General features: G+C 37.9%; 1 protein-coding gene across 1 annotated transcript in view; it reads right to left on the bottom strand.

Moving 5' to 3' along the window:
* RNPC3 (RNA-binding region (RNP1, RRM) containing 3) overlaps window positions 1-16389 on the bottom strand; it is a 145077-nt gene extending 128688 nt beyond the window's left edge. Inside the window, exons 1-2 of the mRNA XM_009884916.1 lie at window positions 16310-16389; window positions 12811-12861 (exon numbers count right to left, since the gene is read on the bottom strand). Of these exons, the coding sequence (XP_009883218.1) occupies window positions 12811-12861; window positions 16310-16389 (131 nt within the window). The remainder of the gene's footprint in view (window positions 1-12810; window positions 12862-16309) is intronic.
* Window positions 16390-17802: the final 1413 nt, after the last annotated feature.

Raw genomic sequence — 17802 nt, 5'->3', positions numbered from 1 at the left:
TTCAATCTACTCATTTTGAATGAAGTCATTAGAAACTGTTTATTTCTAATGTTAATTCTTAATGAAGAAGAAAGGGAGCATAAAGGAGTTGGGTCCATACACCATACAACTCCTCTGCTGACGACATAACCAATCTTCTTTTATGGTTCCAACCATAGGCTATTCATTTTGATGTAAAAGGAACAATTTTCACAAGAAATTAAACTGAGACTTCTGTCCTATGCTGTTTGCTTAAAAGTTATTACATTTTTATCTTCTGAATTCTATGTAGTATCTGTTCATGGAAAAGTCAGCTTCATGGCAAGTAATAAAGAAATAGGCACATGTGTATAGCATCCTTTTAGAAGTGATCTGCATTAGCTCTTCTTCAACTTAAAGCTGCATATCTTTATGTTTATCTGTTTGGCATTCTGTTTCTTTATGCTTGTGGATCCTTGGTCTGTCATCTATGCTTGTCTGTCAAGCCCTCTCAGCTGCAACTTGTATGCACTTGCTAGAGACATCTTATGTGCTGTGGCTTGGTGAGGCTCACCCCTCTGCTCCGGGCAGGCTTCCAACTTTTGCCTCACTATCCCAACTACAAATCTGCCTACGCAGCTCTTTTACGTTACTGGTCAATGTCCATTAACAACACCAATTCACATCACCTCACTAATCCAAAAAATATCTTTACTTAAATAAAACACAATCAAAACCTAATAGCATGCCACCCTTATGCTGCTCGGGACAAGTAAGAAGAAACCTGCAGAAATAGCTACAAATATAGTTTACCAACATTCTGATGTAAGAAGCATGAAATAAACTTGGCAGGACAAGTATACACTCCCTTATAATGAAGTTTCCAATGGCCAGATTTTAGTTTTATTAATGCTGACTTGAATCTCCACAATTCTACTGTTTTCACAGATAGCCGCTCTGAATTTGCCCTGCTGTAGCCAAGATCAGCATGTGGCCTTTGAACTCCATTCTCTTGCTTAAAAGCAGCTGATAGGAAGTATGTAGTTACTGTATTCTAAGCTTTTCAACCTTCTATTAACTCTTTTGAGGAAATTTAGTCCTTGAATATCATTTAAGTTACTATTACTCCTTTCCTTAGTAAGATTTATATCTAGCAAGGGAAATAAGCAGTGTGATTAAACAACTCTGAACAATACTGAAGGTATTTTCTTAACTGTTTAATTTTCATAGGCTCAAGAGTACAAATGTTGCCCTTTCTAGTGTTGGTCTGACATTCCTGTTGGGTCTAGCAAAACACTATTCAGCCTCTGACCCTACAGAGAGATATCTTCTGAAGCTGACAGACAGCTCCAGCACTGAAGAAACCTTTAGAAAAAAAAAAATAAAGAAATCTCCATCTGGGACCACTTCACTGTTTTCAGTTTTGCAGCTCTTCACTAGAATCAGACAGACTCAGCTGCAAGAAAGAATTTTTTTTCTTGTTGAAATTCAGAAACATATAAGTCAGCACCACTGTGGTTCTAAACTCAGTTTTCTGCTTGAGGAGCTGAACTGTGGTCACTTGTTCTCTGTAACTACCAGAGAATTCAGGAAAAACTGTTAAGATCAAATTATGCCTTTTCAAGGGCAGGCAACTCACATGGTAATGCGCTGAGCCACCACAAAGGAATGCTCTGGATTCTATTAATACAGGGGTAATTTTGTAGCATTTTGTCTAAATATGTAGCCTTACAAAAAAAAGCCTTATTTCCATGTAGCTAACAGTGGAAAATGTGGCTAGAAACTTACGAGTTAAGCATAGTAACTTTGGCTTGACTAAAAGGAGAATTATTGTAAAGCTTATAAACTAGGAATTAGCAGTTAGATCATAAAATAGGCTACTAGTAAACACTAAGTATTAAGAATTACAATAATGCATATTTCTTCGTTACTGACACCAAGAGACCAATTCAGTAATTGCAGTATGTATGCATAAAATGATTAGACTGGGATTCAGTTTTGATGCATGTGTTCATGAACATTTTAATTTTTCTAAAAAATTGTGGTCTTTCTTACATGAATGCATGACAAATATGGAAAAAAGGGTGCAATATCATATTACTTTTAATACAGCAACACCTAACAAGCTCTTGAAGAAAGCAGACTTTATAAGCATGTATCAGTTCACGGTAACTGTTTTGACAGAAAGCTTCCAAACTGGTTTCTCAACAGCTTTCTCTCACACAAAGCATACAAAAACTGTTATATACATTGAAATATTTTAGATAAACTGGGAGGACTATTAAATTTCTTAACTGCATCTTACACCAATACATCTTTTCTAGGGCTAATAAAAACTAGAGAGCAGTCATAGTAAATCTGCAATCAGTATGAGGGGTTTCAAACTGTTCATCTAGAAAAACATAGTTCCCACTTGAAATCCAAATTCTGCTGTGCTCAAGAACTGTGACCTGTGAGACCTGCTGTGTTAAATACCAACTCTCCCCTGCTATACACACAGAGTTATGGTGTGATTTCACTGTGTAAAGGTAGCAGAGCACTTGAGTCTTTGTAATGAAACTTGTGTTTCTCAGACTGAAGAGACTACTTTAAATACGCACATAACATGTTGGGATCTAAACTATTACCAAACATTTAAGAGGTCTTAGAATTACTCTGAGTAATTTTCTGAAAACTATAGTTCAGTACTCAGATGCTGACAAAAAGACAAATACAAGTTAAGAATTAATAGGAATCGGAGAACACAAACAAGGGAAAAATCATTAAACACTGACACACCTGAGCATTGTTCCTAGTGATCATCTTTCACAAAAGGATGTTTCAGTATCACATGAAGTAGAGGCAAGGTAACTAGCTTAAACAGAATTATGAACACTGACACACCTGAGCATTGTTCCTAGTGATCATCTTTCACAAAAGGATGTTTCAGTATCACATGAAGTAGAGGCAAGGTAACTAGCTTAAACAGAATTATGGGGTGGTTTCTGGACAAGGATAGATTTAAAAGATCAAGACCATTCAGCCTTGATATGAGTTGCTCTAGACACAAAAAAATAGAAGTGATAGAGAAAGTGGTACAGAATTATTTCTTGCTGTTGCTTATTCAAAAGACTGGCAGTCTCCTGAAGAAGTTATTGGTCAGTAGATTTAAAGTGAAAAATAGGAAATTCTTCCTCACATATTGCATCTCAAAATGGTAGCATTCATACCCACAATATATTGAACGCCAAATATATAAACAGATTTAAAAAAACAATTAAGCAAATTAGTGTAAAATAGGTTTGCCAGTAGCTTTCAAACACAATGGTGAAGATGTTTCCACTTTAGAACATCCTTAATAGTAGATTCCCTAGAAGCTGGGACAGTGCACTGGGAGATGTTCTTACATCCCTGTAAGCTTCCACTCCTGGCCACTCTCTGGAACAGGAGACTGGGTTAGGTGGATCTTGGATTTGACACAGTGTAGCCATGCTTCTTTTTGTATAACTGCGTGTGAATGCTACAAAAGCATCCGAGTGCTTTTTAAAGATGCTAGAAAAGGAATTTGCATGATCCAGCTGTTTCAGTGATCATACTGTACTTAAATTGTAAGCCTTCAACTTCAGTTGCTCTGTCTGTGGCTACTGTATGCTTCCTCAATAGACAGGAAGTCTTCTTGTGTCTACTCAGAAGCTAAAGAAGGGTCCTGGGAGTAGGTAGAGTTTCAGAATGGAAAAAACTGAGAATTACCAATTCAAACAATCAGTTTCCTGTCTTTCAGGTCTTTTGTGCATTGCTGTATAATACAATATAAACACGAGAGCTCTGTTTTCCCTTAGTGTTTTCATTTCAGTTCATAGTAAAATCAGTCTCTTCATTCATAAAAAATCCAATTAAAATGAACTTAATGCATTACTTTGACTTTTATGCCAGTGAAAAGTGGATCCAAACCATGGGCCATTCTCTTTTCATTCCATTATTTAAAGGAGTTAGTAGCACAAATGGCCCATCACTTGTTTCAAACAGTCCAACATGTAAAACTGGCATTACAGAAACAGATTAGTTCTTTCTAAACTGGAATTTCAGTCTGCGGCCTGTTGTCTTCTAGTTTCACACCTTGTGCCTGCTGCTCCAGGAGGTGACTGGAGCCATCAGCAAAGCTGTAGAGAGCCTCTAAGCAAAAACCTGCTACTGGTCTGGGGCCTGGGTGTTGCTAAGAGGAGTCCTACCAATACAGACATCCGGGCTGCTGGAGAATAGGAGTCAGTAATATAAGATCTCTAGCACTGGGCCAGGAAACAGGAATGCAGTATTTTTTGGCTGACTTCCTATGGAAGGACTATGTGGTCGTGCTTCATATCTGTGTGTCCACCAGATGGATTTTGCTCAATTGCTCCTGTCTGTGGGAATGGTGACAGAAGGTTTTATAGGCGGCTCTAGAATGCAAAGCCATAACAGGACATACGAAAATTGCTACAGGCAGAGGCAGGAGGTGGTTCTTCACAGCTGGCTGAAGGGAAAATGTGTATTCTGAAACCTGAACTTAAATAAAAGAAAGACTTGGACTCTCAGTAGTTGTAACTCCTATCAGTCCACCCTGAAAAGCTTCTGTTACAGAGGAGTTCAAACTCCTCCTTCTCAACTCTCTCGCCCATCCCAAGGAGTGGGAGTTTCTCCTCCCTCATTCTTCATTCTCTCCTAACTTTGCCTAGAGACACTGTCCCTTCCTGACAGGAACAATTCCAGCTTAACAGCTTGCTCCCCGTCTATAAACTTCTTGTCACTGTTCTAGTCACTTGTATTCATCGCTACCAGAACAACATGAAGTATCTGCTTTTTCCAAAAACCAGAGGTGGGACTGGAAAAATGGGACAATCTATCTCATGCTTTAAAATTTAAAAACCCTTTAGAGGATTCGTGGATATAACGTGTTTGCATTCCTTTGCAGATACAGTTAAAGGTCAGAAGTAGATAATGGTTGGGAGCCATCTATGCTTCAGAGATTCTTTTAGTAGGACTTACCCCAGCTAGTAAACATTTCTCTTAAATTATACAGTTTACTTAGTATTCAGGGCTTTATATGCTTAAGATATTTTTATTCTCCTTTCAATGTCTCTTTCACAAATTCCCCCCCCCCCAGTTTGCATTGCTTGAAATTTTCACTGCAAATGCTGGTGCAGTGCCAAAGCAGTTTCTTTTCTTTAAAATGAATGCTTCTACCTTTGGTTTCTGGGTGGTGGTTTTGGGGTTTGGGTTTTTTTTTTGGGGTGGGGGGAGGAGGCGTTTTTGGGGGGGATTGGGCTTTTTTTGTTTTGTTGTTTTTTTAATCTAATTCCTTCAACATATTCAGGTTGTCACTAAAAGAGGTAAACACCCCTAGGACTATAGTGCTTGCCCAGACAAATGCACATTCCTGTCTGTAAAGACCTAGCCGGAATGTCTAGCATCAGAATTTCACATTTTGTGCAGTCAATTCTATTTCTCATACTAAGCCACAAACCCATTATAGTTGAAAACAGCAGAAAGTCTGTTTTAAATTAGGTGACGCAAATACAGTAGTAATAGAAACCACAGAAAAAGCACAGATGTATAGAATATACGTACATGCAAGGCAACCAAGTATGAAAGACAGATATCAGTTAAAATGCTTTCTATAGGATGTAATCCAGTTTTTAGCAAATAGTACTAATAAAGCAATGTATTAACTGAACAAAAAAGCAATGCAGTGTTTTATGTTTCCCATTTACTGAAGTTCTACCAAATATGAAAGCAACAGAAATAGGTAATCCCAGAATGTCTTCTATGAAGACATGCTATATTAAAGCAAGGGTTGTTTTCCTTTGCATATATGGCCAGAAGAGACAGTACAATACAAACTGCTAAAGAAGGCAGGCCTTGCAAAGCAAGTGATTTAGACTCATGAGTCATGATAATTTACCATGAATAAAGCAGGAGAAAAAGTGATATGTAGGCATAAATTAGACACTACTACATTTTATACCATAAATATAACTCCTTAAGAGACCGAGATGACTGCCTGCATCAATCTCATTTTTATAAGCAGAAAATACCCGAGACGGATCTAGCTTTAATGTGGAAACAGAACCAAAAGGCTGACAATATTTTCATTGAAGAAGTGTTCTGTTCTCTAATAAGATTATGATTTGATGTAAGAAAAACATTTTTGTTTGCATGATGAGACTAAATCCATACCAGTAAATCAGTAGGTTAAAATAATTCAGTCACATTTTTATACAGAAGTGTGTGAAATTACTAGATTATTGATATAAAGGCTTTATTTTGATATTGGGAGTATTTGAACTGACTTATCATTTGTCCAGCTTAGTTCTAGCCAGCTATGGTTCTAGCCATAGTACATTGTTCAAGGACAAAGGAAGTTATTCATAACAGGTTAGTGTCTGCAGAATCTACATGTCTGCTGTGGTTTCAGATATTTTAGGCCAAAAAAAATTGCCCTGTTGAGGTGATAAAGCCTTGATTTATATTAAGGAAGCTCAGTAATTCAAGAGGAGCTGGCACAAAGACTAAAGAAGCTGTAGCTATTCCCAAAAAAACCCTGAAGAAATACTGAAGGCAATAGTATTTGCCATTTTTAAATCAACTTTGAACACCCTACAGAAATGCTCTACATTTAAGAATGAAAGTAATGGAATCGTGCACATTATGAAGTACGAAGTTAAGTACTAATGATGCAGTCATTGTGCAAAATTGCTATTGTACAATCACCAGTTGGCTCAGAAACAATTGAGAAACTTGAATCTTTTCTCTTGAAAAAGGCTGGCTACATAAAGCAAGTATCTCCTTGAACGGCGCCACAGGGTATTTATCTTGCATCGGTACTGACACTAGAGACAGACAGTACACTTTGCTTTAATGTCTTTTTTGCATCCCACTAAGGAAAAGAAGTCAAAGAAAGAATGTCCAAAATAGCTCATTTCTTGTTCTGTATCTATCATCTAGCTCTTTCCTTTTTTCCCATGTCTGTCTCCTCTAGAACTTTATTTTCCCTCCCCTATTTTTCTATAGTATTTGCTTCTTTATGTAATACACAATGCATATTTATAAATCAATTCTTTATAGAAATTTCTCTCACAGATTCTTCAAATCATGTGCCAATGTAGTCTGTTTATTTTAAATTCATGAGACACTTTGAAGATAGCCTGTCTTATGATATTTGACTAAGATGAGTCAACATAGCAAAAGAGGAAATAACATACTCTTAAAAAAGTACATACTTTTTTATTAATAAAATATTTCCTCTTCAAATACCATTGTAGAACATCTACTACATAGTTCATCCTCGCTAATTATTCATTATACCAAATTAAATACTGAAGAATAGTGTGGGTGAAGCTAAAAGTTAAAAACAGTTAGCACTTGATGTGTAAAAAGAACATTTCAGTAATAAATTTATCAGGCCTAAGCTGACACAGTCAGCCCATGATTCAAAAAAAAATGAAGTCTATAGCATACAACAGGGCTGACAGAATAATTAAGTAGATTTTTACCATCTGTCTTTTTTACCTGGCTTCACACTTAGTTTCTGTCAGCTGTCTCAAACTGTCAGCTAGGGTAGCTTGGGAATGACATAGATGAAGGGGTTTTCACCCCCTCGAACTTTAAAGTATCAACCATTCAGTGTTCTCATATTCAGACTAAATACATAGCTAATAAATGTCTCTTCAGCTGCACCTGTAAATAATCGAGAGTGAACAGATCTGTATAATTTTTTTCTTAACACAACAAAGCAAGCATACTTATATCAGGAAATTTCCTAAAAAAAACCCTGAAGTTTTTAAATATGTACTTCCCAGTGAAAGGAATTAATGAGATTTAAGCCTAAAGCAAGGACTTCAGCTCTAGTTTATTATGTCCAGAGACATGTGGATCTTTTGGAAGCTTGGTTCAAGTTTTCCTATTTTTTTCTTCACATTTTAATTAATTTTTCCATTTTAATGAAACCACAGTATAAACCCAATGGGACTAGACTTTTATCATCTACATATTTGTAAAGTATAGTGCAAATTGAGTGCAGATCTTAGTAAATATGGAATAATACATATTTCAGGAACCTGTTGCATAGTTTCCTCCTTCATACCTGAAAGGTTAAGAATAAGATACATGGACCAAACTGAACTCTGGTGTACCTTGTCAACCCACAAAAAGACTGCTGAGGGCAGCAAAAGTATCCAAGACTTGCATTGCACCAGGAAATTTGGATAAAGACAATTCACTTCCTTTGAAAATAGACACTACAGTAGGCTGTGAATATTTTAGCGCATTCTGAAGGATGTTTCATAACAAAAATAACACACAAAAATAAGAAAAAACCCACAGTGTATGTTATCAAACTACCTATAAGGCATAAGTATTACAAATAAAAGGCTGTCACCTAAAGACCATAAGCACTTTTTTAAAAGATGCATTCAAAATTAAATGGAATTAAAGAAGTATCACAGAAAATTAGAACTTTTACAAGAAGTGACTAAAAATACAACCCGATTCAGTCTACCAAAGCTGATAACAGAAGATAACAACTTTCTACCAACAAACCAGGTGAATTAGTGGCTAGAGGCAAGAAGAGTAATCATGCCTTTGTGTAAAAAAAAAAAATAGGTATAAGTTAACTATGAATAAATGTAGTTAAGAAGTTTAATGTAAAAAAAAAAATCTGAGGATGGACTTCTAGAACAATCTTACTATTACAGAAAAAACTGAACTCAGATGAGGCTTGATAAATTCACAAAAGAGACTGTATTTTAAGGGTTGCCTGAAATACCAGAGGAGTAGACTTTGGTAAGTCCCTTCTTGTAATCCTGTGGCTTTATTCCTATATTATCCTGAGCCCTATGCATTCAAACATTCAGCTTGCTTTTTGAACCTGCTGTACTTTGAGCAAAGGATTTGATTGTAAAGAATAAAGGCACTTTATAAATTATTTTAAACTGTACAAACCTAAATGCCAACACTTCTTCACACCTCAAACTACTAATGAGATGCCTATAGCAGCTGGAGGAAGCAATTCTCTCCAAAAATGGAAGGACTACTCTGCTGTTGTTGATTGTTGTCCCAGATTTGATGCAACTGTGACAATTAGATCCTTTTGTAGCACAGCCAGTGAGGGGAGATGAAGGAGATTTTGCCCCCTCACGTTTCCACACACCAGTTCCCCTCATGTGACACCAGCTTGAAATGCAGTCTGCGAAAACCACACTGCATCTCATTTCACTCCTGCAACAAGAGAAAAGCTGCTATGTTGGAGTCTATGTGGATAGCTGTCTCCCACATTACACTTCTGTGGGATAGAGCTGTATCAAAAATACATAAAAAGGGAGGAGGAGTGGGAAATGGCCCCATTGTATGATTAAGAAAAACACATACCAGTGTGGAGAGTATCTAAGCCCTTCTGCTAGCACTGAAGCGTTAACTGCTTCCACCTCCTCAGCTAGAATAATACATTGAATCAGTAGTCACTTATCCTAGTTACAACTCATGTAAAGTTGCTTTACTTTCATGCCAGGCATTAAATATATTCGATATAGATTAACCTTGCTTCATTCCCATTCCACAAATAGGAATTAGCATTTTAAAGAAAAAAGTTAAAATATATATGAAACAAAGTTTCCTCAAGGTTTTACAAATTTCTTAGCTTCAAGTTCAGGAATACTTTCCTAAAGTTTTAATGTTTTTCTTGGTTAATCTATGTTTTGTAGCATCCATTTTATGTTTCATGACAGTGTAAAGAAAATGCTGGAAACGATATATAATGATATGATTCTGGTACTGTAATTTTGGTCTTCTGCATCTCAATGATCACATTGCTTTGATATGCCACAGTAAGTTTTAAAATGCTGCATTTAATGGCAAGTCTGGTGAGCCACAATTGTAGAGCTGGCAATGCTTGTTTTGGCTTTGTAAAGTGAGATATCAAAGTGGTATAAGATCAACTTGCCATACTTGGCACCAGCAACTTTAAGTTAAAGTTGTATCCTAGGTGAATGGATATTCAAACAAAACCATCCCTCTGGAAATAGCAGGGTACTGTATATAAACTGGAAGAATTATTGGTTGTAAAGCAGTCTGGACTGAATATAACAAACTCAGCTGGCTTGAGCTCAGGCAGCCATTTCTTTTGCTTCATAAGAGAGCTTTTGTTTCAGAAGCTGGAGACCCTATGTTTAGCCCAGCAACAAATCCTTAAATGAATCAGCTATGTGTGGGTTTGATAGTGTGTTTACCAGGACTTCCAGATGTGTATAAGATATGTGAACAAAACAATACAGTATGGTGTGGCTGTCTGTGTATTATCTTACATTAAAAATCTAAAATAAGCCAAAGCCTTCCATTTAAACATATCTAAAAAACAATTGTGCCATAAAAAATACATTTATAGTTATTCAGAATACAGATCTACCCAACAGCACAGAATGGCTGGTCTACCCCATTCTAAGGCTTTTCATGGGTTTTCCTTCTTTCTTGTTGGTAAATGGGTCATACTTTCTATCACCAATTCTTAATTACGTATTTTAGTTACCAACATTTTCCTTCTCCCACTGCCATTTTAATCTTCTTTCATGGACTACACTACTTTATACAACCCAAGCTTCCCAATTCAGGTCACTACTATTATTTTAAGTCAATTTCCAACTTAAATATATACCCATCCTGGGCATAAATATAACTAGTTGAACATGGAAGTACAAGTCAGCGTGAGGAAAGGTTATAGAAACAATCCTTTGTACACTCAAATTTCAGCCAGCGAGTTCCACAAAAAAACATTTGTGAAATCACTGTCTTGGAGATGAAACAGCACAAGGGTTGAGACATTCAGCTAATGCAGTCTTATATTGCTCGGGAACAGAAGAAAGATGGAAAACAGCAAGCTGTATCTGTTCTATTTAAAATGCTTTTAAATGAGCCATGACTTCCTGTCCTCCACCATACCAAGGGCTGGGAAGCTTTACCTAGGGACAACTGTAACTGGGGTTTAAGAATACAGTTAGATGGATGCCTGCTTGACAGCAAATAAAAGGAATTTTATTTGTATTGACAGACACAATGGTGACTTGTATTTTACACTCTACCAAGGGAGATATGTACTCTGCTTTCTAGAGAATCACAGTGTGAGTCAGTCTTCAAATCCTGCACAGGTGAACAGAAGGACCAGGCAAGAAGTCAAAGGGGTGCAAATCCTGACTCAATTTACATGCAACATGGTGGCTGAAATATTTTTCAGCCCTGACAAGGAGATCTAGTTAAGATTTAGAAGAGGGAATAAATAATTTGTCCAGTTTGTTAGGCACATTTTCCAACAAGCCACAATCTTGATTTTATCCATTTATAAATTAGGTTATTTGGCATTTTACTGAAATGCAAGTTTAGAACCCTCACTTCACTGCTTTGAATGAAAGCCTGGTGAACGCCACCACCCAGTCTTACTTGCTTTCACCACTACTGAACAAGGCAAGAATCTACTATTTTTTTCCTTTATCATATTACTGTAAAGGCCTGTAGGGAATAACTCAAATGAAGACTACTATCCCAGCTTAGAAAAATATTCAGAACATCAACTGAAGGCTATATGGTTTGCAATGGTTTCACTTCATCTATACATTTCAAATCTCTTCTCAGCATTCCCCACCCCTTTCTCTCCCACAAACATGACAGCAAAGACGTAAAGTTCTAAAATACTTTGAAAGTATCCCTGGTTTAGTTATCTGGTATATTTTCATGCATAACTATAACAGGGTACTACTGCTACAGCAAGCATTTGCTTACCTCTCCTCTGGTATTACGACACTACAGAGATAAACAATGTTGTGATAATAATTCCTTTGCTGCTTGTTCATACTACCAGCTAACATCACCAAATCGTACATTTGTTACTGTGAAATGATTTTCCTAATGGTGCAAGTTATTTACCAATCTCATATCATATAGGATTATTAACACCTCTATTTTAGCTGTTTTCAAACATGAAATTTTTCTTTGCAGAGTCTACTATGGTTTGGTCACAGAGAATGTCAGTTTTCTATACAGCCCAAGTAACAGGAATAAACTAGTTATTAAGGACTACATTTAAGTCAATCTTTACAGGGTCACTTGGGAGAACAATCCAAATTAAATTTAAAAGTCACATTGCCAACATCGTATCAAAAGGCTGATTAGACAAGTGTCTTCAGATTTAGTCTTAATAATTAGGTGTAATTTAACTCTCTTTCCTTCTACAACACAGAGTTATGCACACAGTTTAATTCTGAATGAGACCATTTTCTAGGAATAGTTTTTAATTTAATTTTTAACTTGTGTCTTGAACTCATTTTTCTTCCATCATTTTACAGATAAATTAAAAACGCTCATTTAACAGTGCTAGTAACTGAAGAACACTAGAAAAGGGGGAAATGATACTAGTAAGTCTAAATGGATGTTCTGCACTGAAAACCTTTTGGAACAGAAATAGTATCTTTGCCTAAATAATATTTAGGTATTTTTCTGTTTCCTTTTCCCTTCTTCTACCACAAACCATTTTCAAGCAAGAAATAGTAAAAACCAGCACTACCAAAAATAGAAGAGAGCTGAGGAACAAGTTCTATTTTCAAACCAAATCTTTTGTTTCTTCACAATTTTGGAAAAAGGAGTGATAAACTTGATATATCATTATTATTTTTGTTAGTTTTCTCCTTGTGAAAAAGTAGAATTGAAGTGATAGAAAATTATGAAAAGAGTTTGTCTGCCTCTTGCCACTACCCTAACCAATGTAAAATGGCAATGATTTAGAGGAATTACAAAATCAGTAAGTTTTAAGAAAAAGCAACTGAAAAGATGAAGTATAAGTATATGGCATTCACTTACCTCATAGGACTGTTGTTGAATAACACAATACCAAAGGATCCATTTTTGCACCTGTCAAAAAACAACAGGCAAAGGACTCCTAGTAACATATTGGCAAGGAACACAAAATCTCATAGTATGGTTATAATAACCTATCCTGATAAGGATATATGGAACATGATATGAACATATATGATACATTGATTTTCTTAGATTTATAATGAGAAAATGAATCCTCAGTCAATGAGCACCAAATCATGTGCTTCTGATATCACTTATTGATGATTTATATGGACCCAAGTCTATTTAATCAACCATGTAAAACTGGTATGAGGATGATATTATGCTCTGTATGGTCAGAATTACAATTCTCTTACAGATATATTTGTGTTTGAGAACTCAGGCTTGTCATCAGCTATCTTCTTTACCACCAATTTCTGAATACTTACTATGCAGAATATAGCTAGATACACCAAGTGGAAAGGAATTTAAGTCTATATGATTCACCACAGCAGGACTTACAGCCAAATTACAAGAGTTATGGCCCAATGATGAGTGATGAATGCTCCATGGTAAGCCACACAGATATATATATTCCTTTAGAACGAGTATATGGCATTTTTAGGTGTTTTCCTCAATTTTTGAATTGAGCTATATTTTAGAATTCCTGTGATTGCAAAGCAGACTGCCTTAGTCTGATGAGTCTCATTTTACAGACTTTGGAAAGGGAGAAATAGTATAACTGAGAAGTTGTATTTATTGATTGCTTTTAAAAGCAACCAAATCTGGTTTATTTTGCATAGGAATGCTAGGCTTTAAGTTCTGGCATCTCAGGACTCATTAACTGAGTGTAATTTCCCCTTTTTAATGATGCCCATCTCCTAGTTCTAGCTCTCACGGCTTGTTTCTTGCTCTAACAGAGTGTCTCAAAGCAATTCAACATCGGTCAAAAACAGGCTATTGACCTTCTGGGCTTCAGATTAGCATACTGTGAGATGCAACTCCATAGCTGGTGCAGGGAAGGTGGGAAAGGTACATTTTTATAGCACTTAATTTGAAGACAGAAAAAGTCAGCTGGCAGAGACTGCTTAAAGGTTTGCAATGTTACAGGCATGTTGTGGGAGGCTCACTGAAGAGGCAAGTGCAGGTGAAATCAAAGACACACAGTAAGTGAAGTTTATCACATGACTCCATAATTCATCATAGGGATATAAACAGCTATATGCTAATGAGCAGGCAAAGAGACAGTCCCAGCTTATCTTTACCACAAGAATCAACATATTTGGAAGCCTGTGGAAAAAGGGACTGGCCACTAGGGAGGACTATAGGTACATCCTCAGATTACACAGAGATGCAATTAGGAATGCTAAGGCCCATGGGCCACTAGGGAGGACTATAGGTACATCGTCAGATTACACAGAGATGCAACTAGGAATGCTAAGGCCCACGTGGAATTAAATCTGGAAAGGGATGTCAAGGACAACAAGAAGGGCTTCGTCAAATGCATCATTAGCAAAAGGAAGACCAGGGAAAATGTGGGCCTGCTGCTGAATGTGTCAAGTGCCCTGGTGAGAGGTGGATGCAGAGAAGGCAGAGTTACTGAATGCCTTCTTTGCTTCAGTCTTTACTGCTAAGGGCGTCCCCCAGGAATCCCAGACCCTGGAATTAAGAGAAAGTCTGGAGAAAGGAAGACTTTCCCTTGGTTGAGTAAGATCAGGTTAGAGATCATTTAGGCAAACTCAACACCCACAAATCCATGGGCCCTAATGGGATGCATGCACAAGTGCTGAGGGAGCTGGCAGATGTTATTGCTAAGCTACCGTCCACCACCTTTGAAAGGTCATGGAGAACATGAGAGGTTCCTGAGGACTGGAGGAAAGCCAATGCCACTCCAGTCTTCAAAAAGGGCAAGAAGGAAGACCCAGGAAACTACAGGCTAGTCTCACCTCATCTCCATCCCTGGAAAGGCAATGGAACAGTTCATCCTGGATGTCATCTCTAAGTATGTAGAGGAAAAGAAGGTTACCAAGAATGGTCAACATGGATTCACCAAGAGGAAATCATGCTTGATCAACCTGATAGCCTTCTATGAAGACATGACTAGCTGGGTGAATGAGGGGAGAGCAGTGGACATCGTCTACTTTGACTTCAGCAAGGCCTTTGACACTGTCTTCCACAACATCCTCATAGGTAAGCTTTGGAAGTGTGGATTAGATGAGTGGACAGTGAGGTGGATTGAGAACTGGCCAAATGGCAGAGCTCAGAGCATTGTAATCAGCAGCACAGAGTCTAGTTGGAGACCCATAACTAGCAGTGTTTCCCCAGGGGTCAGTACTGGGTCCAGTCTTGTTCAAGATGTTCATCAGTGACCTGGGTGAAGAGACAGTACGTACCATCAGCAAGTGTACTATCAGCTGATGATAGAAGACTGGGTGGAGTGGCTGACACACCAGAAGGCTGTGCTGCCTTTCAGCGGGACCTGGACAGGCTGGAGAGTTGGGTAGAGAGGAACCTAATGAAGTTTAGCAAAGGCAATTGTAGGGTCCTGAACCTCAGGACAAATAACCTCATGCACTGGTACAGGTTAGGGGCTGACCTGCTGGAAAGCAGCTATGCAGAGAAGGACCTGTGAGTCCTGATGGACAACAAGTTGACCATGAGGCAGCAATGTGCCTTTGTGGCCAAGAAGGCCAATGGTATCCCCAGGTACATTAAAAATAGTGTGGCCAGCAGGTCAAGGAAGGTCATCCTCCCCCTCTACTCTGCCCTAGCAAGGCTGCATCTGGAGTACTGGGTCCAGTTGTGGGCTCCCCAGCTCAATAAATGACAAGCAACTACTGGAGAGAGTCCAGCAGAGGGCTACAAAGATGACTAGAGGACTGAAGTACCTCTGTTATGAGGCAAGGCCAAGAGACCTGGGTCTGTTTAGCCTGGATAAGAGAAAATTGAGAAGGAATTTTATCAATGCTTATAAATATCTAAAGGGCAGGTGTCAAGACAATGGGGCCAGACTCTTTTCAGTGGTGCCCAGTGACAGGATAAGGGGCAATGAGCATGAACTGGAACACAGGAAGTTCCATCTGAACACAAGGAAAAACTTTGAGGGTGACAGGGCACTAGAACAGGCTGCCCAGAGAGGCTGTGGAGTCTCCTTCTCTGGAGATATTCAAAACCCACCTGGACACAATCCTGTCCAACCTGCTCTAGGTGAACCTGCTTTAGACTAGATGTTCTCCAGAAGTCACTTCCAACCCCTGCCATTCTGTGATTTTCCATAGAGAATACTACTTTTATAACCATGTGTGACAGGGCAGTAAGCAAGCCAGGACTTTTAAGGCAGAACTGTCTGCAAATTTTCCATAGAATTAGCACTTCAAAAGCAGTTAGAGGTTTTCAATTTCTAAGCTAGGTTTTAGTAGAACCTAAACTGGAACAAGGTAGCTTTTCAAATAGATGAAATGCAAATCTGTCAAAAGAGATAAGTTCAAATACAACATTTTGTAAACAATCTCCTACTTACCTTTGGTGCCTGTACAGCCAAATCCTGCTCCAAGGTCCAGCAGGTTTTAATTCTTGGATTGTTACAAACTCAGCATTCATTTTTAAACTGTAAGGACACTTTCCTCATTCCTTCATAGGTATCTATATGGCTGCTACTTGCCTCTTATAAGAATTTCCCAGGTCCTCTGCAAACTCCCCAGCTGCTTGCACTGAGCTGCAGAAGCTTTGCCAGCTGAGCACGGTCAGTAACACTCAGAAACTAATTTCAGGGAAGCCCCACCTCACTTTGGAAAAGTTCACCTGAACAGATTAAAACCCTCATCACGCCTATTTTCACCTTTTTACACAATGTAGCACACAATAAGCTGTGATCAAACAAGTGACACAACTCACCTTCCTTCACACTATGGATGAGAGACTGTGTTCAACTGTTAATTGTTAACTTTAAAATTATGTGACTGCTTAATTTAGCTTGCTCACTTTCACAGGGTAGTTGGATGTTCTGTACTATTCAGCCTTCCCTGGTTGTGCTTCCTGGCAGTACCACAACAGTAGAGAATCCTTAGAAGTTCTCATATGTGGAGCACTACAAGGCTTTTCTTCAACACATGCTTAATCAAGCAGAATTCACTGATCTCTGTTCATTTCACTTAAAATGAGACTTTTTAATTTTATGCTCAAATATTTGCTGGATGGATATAAGACCATATTTCTCTTGCAGGCAACAACGCTCTAACAGAGAAAGAACAACAGGGCAGGGTTTGTTTTTTGAGACAGGTCATCTTTTCCCATGAAATGGCCTTTACTGGTATTAAGACTGCTGCTGCTCTGGTTTGTGTTTTTTTTTTTTTAAAACTCCCCAAACATAAGTTTGGCATAGATCTATGGAAGGCTCGCATGGGCTTTAATTTTTATTAACTCTTGAGACTTAACTTCTCCAAACAAACTATTGAAAACATTTGGACCTGAGTTATCTACCAAATTATGACCCACAGAATACACAGTTTTATTCTGATTAAATGAAAGCAGCAAGTTTTTAAGAAATAAGGATGAACACATTTTTTAAAGTGAGAGACCTAACAAGTGAGAGAGGAAGCAAAGCACTGAACATCTATTTTTAAGGGGAATTTTTCAGAAAAAAAATAATTCCTGTATTTCTTCCTGCTGTCTTCTGCAAGAAAGAAGCCACTGTTTTACAGGCCAGACCATTTTGCCTTTGGGGAGTGGAAGTCAGGAACAGGGAAACTCCCTGTTGAAGTGACAGCAGCAGCATTCCCATGCCTGCAGCCCATTCCTGTGGCTCCCACAGCTGGAAATTAAACAGAAAAAGTGGTTGATGCAAATTTGTGGTCAGGTTTCAAAGTTAGTAGACTGTACTAGCTTGACATGTTTGAAATCAAACGGTGCATTCTTTCATTCCATTTTTTATTGTCTGATCAATGTAGGTGTTTGAAATTTTATGAATATCTGCTGTGACAGTGTACTATTGCTCTCTCTCAACCACTGCAATTT

The sequence above is a fragment of the Charadrius vociferus genome, unplaced genomic scaffold (genome assembly GCF_000708025.1).
Source record: "Charadrius vociferus isolate BGI_N301 unplaced genomic scaffold, ASM70802v2 scaffold163, whole genome shotgun sequence".
NCBI lineage: Eukaryota > Metazoa > Chordata > Aves > Charadriiformes > Charadriidae > Charadrius > Charadrius vociferus.
This window is presented reverse-complemented; position numbering and strand designations above follow the sequence as displayed.